Raw genomic sequence first — 11,933 nt, forward strand, 5'->3', positions numbered from 1 at the left:
AAATTTACCACCCAAATAGTGAATGGACAAAAATAGCGGAAAAAAAAAAAGAAAAGATAGTGTATCAAAATAAAAAATTAAAAAGTTAGTGAATCGAAACCCAAAATGATAAAGTTATTGAACCGAAAAATACATTTTCCCTAAAATAAAATTAGTATATGGCCTGTAAAATGAATATATATATATATATATATATATATATATATAGACACACACACACACACACACGGAGAAGAAGAAATTCATTTGCTCAATTTTCATAATTCTGAAACCACACAGATAGAGGCCAGGTTAGACGACCCGGGCTACTACCTCACATAGCACTACATTTGCATATCCTTATTTATAACAAAAGTCAGCCAAACTTATTATTCATCGTTCCCCACGAATCTCGTCTCAAACCTCGTATCAAAAATTTCAGCAGAAAAGGAGCTTAGTATCATACGATACAAGAATTTCTTTGAGTTGATTGGTGAGGTCGTGACTATGCTGGCTGCATAACATCAACTAAAATGTGGAAAGAAAAAATTTTACAGTCTCTTTACTCTCATTCTACAAGGTCATTTCGAGACCAATATTCCTCGACCAGCTGCCCGAACAATGAATCTTCTCTTTTCATTAGCGTCATAGGTTCATCAAATTCCACAACTTCACCTGTTTAGCATAACAAACTCACATCAAATCTCCAAAATTTATTGATAAAACGTATCATCGTAAGTAGATTCAACTGGAAGAAATAAAAACATGAAGTAACTGATGCTCACCATCACTAATGGCCAGAACCATTGTGCAGTCCATCACAGTTGGTATTCTATGAGCAACCGTAATCACCGTGCAATCAGCAAATTCTGTCCGTATGGTTTTTTGCAAGATCATGTCCGTAGCATTGTCAATTGATGCAGTTGCTTCATCGAGTACCAGAATCTTGCTCCTCCTCAGTAAAGCACGGCCTAAACAAAACAGTTGTCGCTGCCCCATGCTCCAGTTTAATCCATCTTCCACTACTGCAGTTACAAATTTTTTTTTGTTGATGTCGTTCCGTTAATTGGACAAAATCGCCGGCTTCGTTCAACCGTTTGGACTAAACACACTATCTATAATCGATATCACTGATTTATGATCTTAATTCTAGACATTTTATGTGTGTACGTGTTAAATTCAAGTCACTTTATGTGTGTTCAAGTCTAAACTGAATAACCAGTTTTCCAAAAGCTTACCCGGAGAGTCTAGTCCCTCTACTTTCTCCTGAACAGCTTCTTTGAGCTGACATTTTCCAAGGATCTTTATATTTGACAAAAAAACAAGAAAGCCGTTATCATCTACTTGTAGTAAAAAACCATATTGGACAAAATAGAATCACAAATCTTTACGGAAATAATTTCAGGAGAAAAAGAAAAAGAACTGAAGGCAATAAAAGGTTACCTCCCACAGTTCCTGCTCGGTATGTTGTCCCAACGGATCCAAATTGTACCTCACAGTTCCAGTGAAAAGGGTGGGATCTTGAGGTATAATCCCAATCCGAGATCTCAGATCATGAATCCCAATTGTTGATATGTTAATTCCATCCACAACAATCTTTCCTTCCGCAGGCTCCACCAGACGGAACAAGGCAGCAGTAAGAGTAGTCTTCCCACTGCCAGTTCGTCCAACTATGCCAATCTTGTGTCCTCCTTCAAACGTGCAGCTAATCCCCCGTAAAACAAGTGGTGCATCTGATCTGTACTTGATCTGTTTCTCAATTTAACTAATTAGTATTTGATACTATACTTTCATTATGATGTAAACTAAATCCAAGAATCTTTACCTGTAAATTTTGAATCTCTACTTTACCCTCAGTTGGCCAGTCAACTGGAGGACGATTCTCTTCTATCACTTCAGGGGCCTCACTTGGTATATGCATATATTGATCAAGCCTTTCAACAGAAACAATATAGTTTGCTAACATGCACTGGTTGTTAATGGAAAACACCAGGGACATGTTTAACGAGAGACCATAGGACAAAGCCATTCCAATAAATCCTGCAATAATGAATGAAGGAAGAAAATGTAAGGAAACATGGCATTCTTCAAGTTCGAATATGACCTTGTATAACTTAGCAATATCACACCAGAGGTAAATGTTCCAGTAGGAAGTAAAACCATGCAGAGGCCTGCAAAGGAAAGAACAGTTGCACTGAGGATTTCTAGCCTTTGGATCAACCACTCATTCGCCGAGAAATAGTGGAAAAAGGGGCTCCCGTTTATGTCGATTAAGTCAAGATTCTTGGCAAAAAACCGATCTTCCTGTTTGAAAGCTCTAATTGTAATGACTCCAGCAACAGATTCAGCAAGATGGTTTGCAACAAAAGATTTTGTAGTTCCATTTATCCTCATGAACTCTTTAGCAGAGGAAAAGTAGTATCTCTGCAGATGTGGGAAGTCATGTCACAAACAAAACCAGACAAAGAAAAGAAACATAAAAAATATGACTATCCTTTTGTGCAATCAAGAAGTCAAGTAAAGAGAATTTTGGTCTGAAATATCCAACCCCAGAGGTTTAATGCACGTTTTTCTTGTTTATAAATTTGATGACAATTACCTGTAAGCGAATAGCCAGAAAGATCATTGGTATGGAGACGAACAATACTTGCCATGTGATAACACCTAGAACTATCAGGTTAGAATAACAATTTGAGGTTGCTCCAAATGTGAATATGAAGTTGAAGGGAACATCTAGATCAACAATACTCAAATCAGAAGAGACCTGTGCAAGTGGGCAAATAGAAAATTAGTTTCATTGGTAATTTCACATAGAAAAGAAACATGGGGATCAAGATTTCAAAAACTTACCCGGCTTATGATCCTTCCCAAGGGCGTAGAATCATAAAACGACATTGGTGCACGGAATAAAGAGATCAATAGCTGTGAAAACAAAGCTGTCGATGACTCCATGTTCAAAACAACTGTGGATATGCTTCGAATGAGCAAAAAAATTGATGCCACAACTCCAATAACCAAATATACGACAATCAACCTCAAAGAGGAGACGTTTGGATCATCCACATTTGCAGCCATCCAAGAATTCTGCAATATCTGCCCAATAATGAAGGTAAGGTGGCAGAGAGCAGCCACCGAGAAGAAAAGAAAACCTTTGTTCTGCTTTAAATACAGAATATAGGGCTTAAATCCAGTGTCCCCAACTTCCCTTTCTTCTTTCTTAATCAACTGATCACTTCCCAAATTTTGATCTTTCTTCTCTGCAGACGCCTTGTAAATCTCTTTAGAAGAAGCTTCACGATTTTGTGAAGCTGCTACCTGTGAAAGTCTCTCAGAACCTGCAGTTTCTTTATGTGCATTGACAAGTTCTTGGAATTCTCGACTCGAAGCCAGCAACTGTGAGTAAGGAGCAGCCTGCAAAATTTCTCCATCGGACATCAGCTGTACAATGAGGTATACCGACTGTTAGCGTTTTCTCATTAATAAGTGTATGTAAAATCAATAGAGATGCTCGTTATTTTGGAATAAGAGACAAATTTCTCATATCCCTGCATTAAAAGAACAAACAAAAAATGAAAAGCATAAAGACAACCTTACCAAAACAGAATCAAATGTAGGAAGAAAATCAACTTGATGTGTCACGAGTAAGACCATCTTTGATGAGAGGGCTCCCATTACGTATTCCTGCCGAGCCTCGTATCAGCTTGTAATACATGATTAGTAAAAGTAAAGCTTGTAGAGGAGGATATGTTCTTACATTAAACAGGCTCGAGGCCGTGTGTGCATCAACAGCACTAAAAGGATCATCCAAGAGATATATATCAGAATCCTGATACAAAGCACGAGCAAGTTGAATCCGTTGCTTCTGACCACCACTAAGATTAACTCCTCTCTCTCCTATCTCGGTCAAATCACCATACGGTAGCAACTCAAGATCCTTTATGAGTGAGCACCTTTGTAGTGCAGCTTGATATCTTTCATCGTCCAGGGCTGATCCAAAGAGAATATTTTCCCGAATACTTCCTGTTTGAATCCATGCTGTTTGAGAGACATAGGCAATAGTCCCATGCACTTGAACCTGAAAAAAACATAGCAGTGAATGACAATTTATTTTCAAATACATACTAGAAGAATAGATAGAAGAGCATAAACTCACAGTTCCCTCGGTTATTGGAACCTCTCCGAGAACAGATGCGAGAAGAGTCGATTTTCCAGAGCCTACCTCTCCACAAATTGCAATCTTGTCGCCAGCTTTAACACTCAAATTAATGTTTCGAAGATTTGGTTTCGATTGATTCCCATCCCACGACAGATTTGCTGACTTAAAAGAAATTTCACTAGTTGTATGAGTGTTCAGCAACTTAACTCTGACATTTTCGGTTTCAAGCTCAGGCGCATCAAGAAACCTCACTATCCTGGAAAATGCAACTTTAGCTTGAATAAACACTCCAATAACATCAGGAAGACTTCTAACAGGGTCCTGAACCAGACGTAACGTAGCTACAAAAGTAAAAACGTTGCTTGAAGATAATGGGACACCAAGGATATAGCAAGCACCAAAGGTAGCTGCAGACACTAGTAAAGGAGAACCCCAGAAAAGGAAGGTATTGTACGCTTTTCTTAGCTGAACAGCTGACAACCATTTCTCTTCAGCCAACCTAAGATTCTCTATTACATGCCGGAAATGGGTTTCCCATGCATATAGCTTCAACACCTTCATGTTCACTAGAGCCTCAGACATAGCCTTCAACCTTCCGTCCTGTGCCACCATAAGCTTCGTCTGGAACTTATGCTGTAACTTTGCAAGGGGAGTGTTGGCAAGAACAGTTAGAATTATAACCGTCATGGATGCAACTGTTGCGAGTCCTACAGCTTGGAAGAGAATGATGATTGCTAGACAGAGTTGAAGGCTTGTTGTCCATATTTGATGGAACCAATAGGGAAACTCTCCAATTCTGTAGGCATCCACGGTAACAAAGTTCATTATCTCGCCACTTGAATAAATTGTTTTAGCAGAATTCGATAATCTCAGTTGCTTCTGGTAAACAGCTGCTGTGAGCACAGACCTCACCTTTAAACCAACTAGTCTGCTCCTGAAATACCATTGTCTTTGAGATATTGACTCAAGAATCTTCGTGAGAAAAAGTGTCACAACTAGTATATATCTCTCATATTCGAAACTTTCCTTTCCTTCAGCAACTTTAATGAAGGCTTTGAGTAACAAAGGACCGGCAGAGATCGTAAGCACTTTCAGAAGTGCGTAGAATCCTGAAACGAGGATCTCTTTCCAATGGCATAATAGGATGGTCTTTAGTCTTGACTGCCCTTTTTCGTTCAAAATCTCGGTATATAACAAGTAGCACGACTCCGCACGATCATCCTCACGTAACTTCGGTATATCTTCGTCCTCGAGAGTTTTCTCCCTCCCCCTCTTCATCAGTGGGTTCAACCACCAAAACGTGTACTTGCTCAAAAAGCTGGCTTTTGCGAATCCGGTCTCAGTGGAACCAGAACAAGTTTTACTTCCGCCATCGGCAGAGTCCAGTAATGGATCATAAACACCATTTTTGTCACCATCTTCATATCTGAAACCTTTAAACGTACACAATAGCAAGAAAATAGATCCTATTAAGTACAAAACATCCAAAACCATCTTAATCGATACCTTCTTTTCCAGAATGGCGGTAAATAAAGATAACCCACAAGTGATTCCAGCAACAAGGAACCCAAGAATCGCTATAAGCCTCACAGGAGATCTTGAAAAACGCTGCCCCCAAAGGCTCAAGGTTAACCCCAGAAACAACCAACTCAATCCATGAAAAACGAACAGCACCCACCAATGCACAGATACAAAAGCTCGGTTTTTCCTCAAATTCTCTTCCAAAATCCAGACTCCAAATGACAAACAAACCAATCCCAGAAGGCCATTTATGATAGCTGACACTATCTGCAATGTTGAAATGTTCCGAAAAGATGCAGAAATCTGCGAGGATTTGGACGATTTCTTGGACATTATAGTGAACAAGAGCATGACCAGGAGCACTAAATCAAAACACACAATTAACGCGTGGTTGATGCACGAAGAAGGGTCTGTTACAGAGATCAAATCCGCACAAGAACTCTCATGGATCCTTGAACAATTGGAGACACCGCAAAACACAGTCCAAAGATGACCCATCTCTTTTCTTCACACTTGGTGTAACTTCTTTGATCCGAACTTTATATGAGAGAAATCAATCCACAGTAGCCAGAATCAACATGTAAATGTGGTCCAACCATTTTTTAGCCACTTCTCAAATGGCTCTAGATTGAAAATTTTACCTGTTTCAAGTATATAAATTCTAGGAAGTCGGAAATAATAAAAAAAATACCAAAAACGTGGAAAAACCAACAACGCCAAGATAAAAACCAGTCACAAAGCAAGGCCAATAAAGGAAACGAAGTCAAAACGAAACTGCATGCGTGTAGAATTTCGTTTGTAAAAAGTATTTAAAGATAGACAACCCTTTAGCAAATAGACACTGAAACTATTAATACAAGATTGATTTTTTCAATCAAAATGCGTACCGAAATCTTAACAGGACGATCACGAATAAAATACACGATGGAATTGGATAATACAGACAAACAGATGAAAAGTTCAAATGGGATTCAAAGACTGGGTATATAGAAATAGAAGGCCCGCAATCGCTAGATGAACGAAGCATTTGCTTCTTCCAGAATACGAAAGGTGGGATTCGACGTAAATATAGAAATCAGATATAGGAAGGGCTTTCTCTCTCTCTTCTCAGGAATTATCATTCATTGAGTTCAACGGTGAACGGATTGCATACAATGCTACATCGCAGTTGAAATTAAATACCGACACCTAGTATGTGGATAATCTGTCTGGGTTTAACAAGTATGCGGTGTTCTGCATATTTTATACAAGATGATCTTGCATACCTCTCAATTTGTCAGACAAATTAAAATAATCGTCGGATGAATTGAGTTGATTATCTTGTGCAAACATGTGGTGTGTGGATCCAAATCCTAAATATGTGTGTGGGGGTCGTGTTTTACCGTATGATATTAACTAAAATGGACAGCATTATGATTTCATCCTGTATTTGGGTGTGTCAAAATGCAACATGACCCGTCAACCCGACACGATCCAACACGAAAAAAATCAGGTTCAGGTTGGTGTTTTTCGGGTTCGAGTTAGGTGAGTTCGGGTTAGTACCATGTTAGATGGGTTTCGGGTTGGGTCGGTTGGGTCGCGGGTTGATTTTTTTGAAAATATTACCTATATTTTTATATATTGTATGTTTAAACAAAATTTATTGTATATTTATATCATAAATTTTCATCATTTAATATTTATTTTGTATATTTTTTATTTTTGTAACAATTGTTTATTTGATTCAGTAAATATACTTTAATTTTTTACGATTAAACTTTCAAATTTAAATAGGAAATTTTGTTATTATGTGTTTAAATTAAAATATTATTATTATTTTTTATTTTTTCGAATTATTTTCATTAATTTTTTTAAAAAAATAAATAAAATTCGGGTTAGGCGGGTTAGACTGGTTGAGTCGGGTTAGACGGGTTCGTGTTCGGGTTGGGGGTTTTCGGGTTGAAAAAAAATAAAAAAAAAATTCGCGGGTTGACCCGAAACCGACCCACCGACCCGACTAACACCTCTACTCGATATTTGAGTTGATAGAGTAATTGAACGTTTGAATAATTATCATAAATTTGCTTTTTTCACGAATCTAAGGCAAAAATATTTCCCAATGTATTGAGTTTTAATGGTGTCACGGCTTTTTTAAACATGTTGAATTAGAAAAACAATTATAATTTAATACACGTGTCAATTAATGATTAATGTAACATTAAAAACAGAAGAAAAAAAAAGTTTCCTATTAGAAAATGGAGTCATGAGTTGTATGGACAAGAAGTTTTTTCTTGTTAATCAATTAATTTTAACCTTAAAATTATACTAGCTCTCCTAACACACATATGTTGTATACTGTATGATTCATATTTTTTTCCCAAAGTTATCTTTGGATTAGTTCCATTTTATATAAATTTAGTACATTATTATAGAGTAAGGGTAGTATGATAAATCATAGAATTGCCAAATGGGTATTTGTTAAAACTGAGAAGGGATCAATGGTAATTATTGAAACTGCTAAGGCTTTAAATGGTCATTATTGAAACTGCCAAGAGTGTCAGAGTAAACTTAAATATTTTTTTGTATAAATATATAAATAAATTCTAAAAGATATTATTGTAATATTAACAATAATTTCAAACTCAATTTTTCAAAGCAGAACTCACTTTATTTTTCCACACTATCTCCATATCTTCTATGAAAATTTCATTTTTGTAAATTAATTCATTTTGTTTTCAAATTTTCATGTAAATAAAAATCTGAACTTGTATATTAACTTTTACGTATGAATATATTTTTGAGATTTCTAATTGTATTTAACTAATTCTGCACAAACTACATACGTAAATAACGACTAGTATTGTAGATGCCCGAAATTTCGTACTTGAAAATTTGCGGAAAATTAAAAATTTTCTTTTAAAATAAGTAATATGCCTCGATCGTAAAATAAACTGATAAATAGAGTTAAATGTTCAAAATAGCACAGGCGGAAGTAATTATTGTTTGCAAAATAACAATTTAAAATAATTCAACAACGGATAAAAAAAAAACTGAGTTTGAAATAAGTAAATGCTGAAATTGAGGTCATCGGGTTCCACTACTGCCGACCCAAGATGGCTCACTGGTCCCCGCCCTCGGTCCCGACCTCATCAGTACCTACAACAATCAAGTCTAGTGAGTCTAAAGACTCAGCATGCATATATCGTAAATAACAAGTAATAATAATAAAATTGCATGCATGGTAAAAATATCATGAGTCTGGCGTAACGTAAAAATATCATGTCATGAGTAATTATAATACGTGCATAACTGAACTGAAAGTCGTAAGTAAAATGTTTGCTTCATCGAGCCCTATAATAAAATAACATGTCATAAATTTTCTGTTGAGATTATATTCTACGCAAGTGGCCCCTGAACTGAACTGGATCGCCTGATTAGACTAAACCACGGTATATTGTGCGGTAGAGATCATCACAGCCCTTGGACTGGATATCCGTACCAATAAATGAACTGAAATGAACCGATAAGTGACCACCGGGTGAAGTAATAATCCCATGATAATGAAGTGGCTACAAGCAATATCGCATAAATCTCAAAAATGAATATTTTATATTTTTTGCACGTAATATAATTAAATAACATAATTAAATATCCTGTATTAATTTTATCGAATGGGTTGGATCGTTTCCAGGCTCGCTGCGACTTAAATCTAACATGAAAAATATGCAAATGATTTACTTGCTCAAACTTTGTAATTGACTCCAAAAACGAGACAATTACGCCCAATGACTTGGTATTTAATCATGACTTCGTGCCAACCTAAACCAACACCGAACCATCGTTTAGTCATGATAAAAATACACTTAAAATGATGAAATAATGCTCCTAACATTTCAGTACTTCGAAATTTGGTGAATGGAGGCCAAAAACATGAAACGCTCTTTCGAGAGTCACTTTGGCACATTGCACCATAAATTCTCGTACGCCCTCTAAACTTGACCAAATCACGAACGACCAAAAACATGACCTTCCTAACTCAATGGGGTACTGTTCAGTCCAAGGCCATAGGTTAAAATCAAACCAAGAACTCGAAACACACCTCTGAACCGAAACACAACTTGCTGTCACAAAAATACAGCAGCGGCGCTTGCGTTGTTTGCGAGGCTAATGGCCATTGGGGCTTGAACCACCGACTAGAACCTCTTCCCATCGTCCTAAGGGTTGGCTTGAACCATGGCTAAGGGTCCTAGGCCAGCCACAATCCAAGCAAGACCATGGATCACGCGAACTTCCACCCGAGAGGCAAACCTGCGCGCGTGGGGCGAGTTGCTTCGTTCGCTGTCATGGACCATTCCAGCGTCCATTTGATTGACCATGGCATGATCTAGACATCAAGAGGTATGGTATGGACTGTGGCTAAGGGCCAGAAGCCAACCAAGATCCATACCAACCTAATAACTGAACACCAACTCATGCAGAAAATGAAAGTAATCGAAGGGGGATGTTCTTGTTTATTTTTAAAAACCGATTGGGATATGAACCAAGCGATGAAAGGGCATCTTGGTCACGTTCTAGGCATGTCAAGGAAGGGTTTCTAACCATGGCTACAGTCCCTAGGGCAGCCACGATCAGAACACTTGCCTTAGACCAAAAATTGTGCAACCCGAGACTCAAAATGCCTTATGGATGAGTTGCTGCCCATTCGAGTTGCTGGGGGAAGAAGACACTTTAACCAATGGTCAAATCCATTCTTAACACACCCTATATCAATCCTAGATGCAGATTGGAAAGTCTGGACTCGAGCCAACCACCTGAAACCATCAAAAGAAGCCAAGCCGTGAGGAGCACAAGGAAGACAAACTTTCTGTACATTTTTCAAAAAATGTGCTGTCAAATATTTCGGTTTTTACCTCATAAAATCTTGATCATGAAAGGTTTAAAATCATATTATGGCTTGATTGAAGAGTGAAAGGAAAAATATAAACATGCCTGGAATTGTTTTGAACGAAAAACAATTGAAAACATGACGCGGCGCGGAGGAGACAGAGTGCTCTTTACTATCTTGTTCTTCCCTCTTGTTTCCCACAAATTTTCTCTCGGTTTTCCTCCCTAGGACTCACGATTTTCTCTGAATTTTTCTTCTGAATTTCGGTGGAAATGGTGGGGAGGGAAGTCTAGGAAAATAAATGGGAGGTTGCAAGATAGTGGGAGATTAAATGGCAAAATGAATCTTGCTTTCTTTGAGTTTTCTTGGAGATAGAAAGGATATGATATCAAGGGATTTTGAGGGATATTTAGGAGGTGTGTTGACCGATTTCTTGCTTAATAAAATGAGGGAGGATATTGCTTAATTGTTAATTAGATGGTGATTAAAATGGTGGGGGAATTATATTCCAAGTAAAGATAAGAAAATGAGTTATAATGGTGAGTTGACAAACTCAATTAAATATGTCATGAGGTGGCCAATTTCTTCTAAAAAAATGGGATATAAAAATTTACCTAATTAATAATTATTGATGAATTAAATTTGAGGGATTATCTATCAAGAAAGAGGTAAGGAAAGGAATCAAAGTTTGTGAGTTGTCAATTTAAATTCAAATCTTCTATGAAGTGGCCGAAGATTGTTAGATAAATGAGGACGAAATATTGCTTAATTAATAATTATTGAGGATTTAATATGAGGGAATTAACTATGCCATGAAAGGATTAAGGAAAGATAAAAAAAATGGAGAGTTGACAAATTAATTAAATCTCATAAGGGTAGTGGCCGAATTTTATGCTTATTAAGATGGAGGGAAATTATTTCTTAAATCTTGTATTTTAATTCTTTAGATTTTTATCCATCCGTTAAATATTTTAGTGAATTAATAAATTAATTAAAGAATAACATTATCTTGCATGCATGACTAAATCTTTAAATTAAATTGCTAACATGTTAAGTTGAAATTTCTTAATTAAAATAAGCCTAGATTAACTTATCTCAATTGGTCACATATTTTAAATTAGGCTTTTAAATTAATTATTGAATCTAAAAGAATTTACTTACTATTTATCTTCTAATTAATTAATTAAATTCTTAAACTTTCTTTAAACATTCTTTTGCATTAAATTAACTTATTATTTATTTTAAATAAATTATAGGAATGTTTTCTAAATATTAAATTTTATCTTAAAACTCCAACTCCAGTCCGGCATCACTTAATTAACTGAATAGATAACCAATAAACTACTGAATAAAATAATTAAATTTAAAGAAAGAAATTTAAGTTTTCATGCATAAAAATCGTTTTAATTTAAA

At 36.4% G+C, this 11,933-nt stretch overlaps 1 protein-coding gene across 1 annotated transcript; it reads right to left on the reverse strand.

Annotated features, from left to right (window-relative positions):
• Positions 1-226: 226 nt before the first annotated feature.
• LOC142532156 (ABC transporter C family member 10-like) lies at positions 227-6,861 on the reverse strand. Its single transcript, XM_075638411.1, has 12 exons — positions 6,544-6,861; positions 4,133-6,297; positions 3,734-4,054; positions 3,574-3,660; positions 2,830-3,417; positions 2,579-2,743; positions 2,109-2,403; positions 1,805-2,019; positions 1,423-1,728; positions 1,218-1,281; positions 765-1,004; positions 227-654 (listed from the first exon to the last, which is right to left on the reverse strand). The coding sequence occupies exons 2-12, from the start codon at positions 6,152-6,154 to the stop codon at positions 548-550; spliced, it is 4,410 nt and encodes a 1,469-aa protein (XP_075494526.1). The 5' UTR covers positions 6,155-6,297; positions 6,544-6,861; the 3' UTR covers positions 227-547.
• Positions 6,862-11,933: the final 5,072 nt, after the last annotated feature.

This window comes from Primulina tabacum, chromosome 18 (assembly GCF_025594145.1).
Source record: "Primulina tabacum isolate GXHZ01 chromosome 18, ASM2559414v2, whole genome shotgun sequence".
NCBI classification, from domain to species: domain Eukaryota; kingdom Viridiplantae; phylum Streptophyta; class Magnoliopsida; order Lamiales; family Gesneriaceae; genus Primulina; species Primulina tabacum.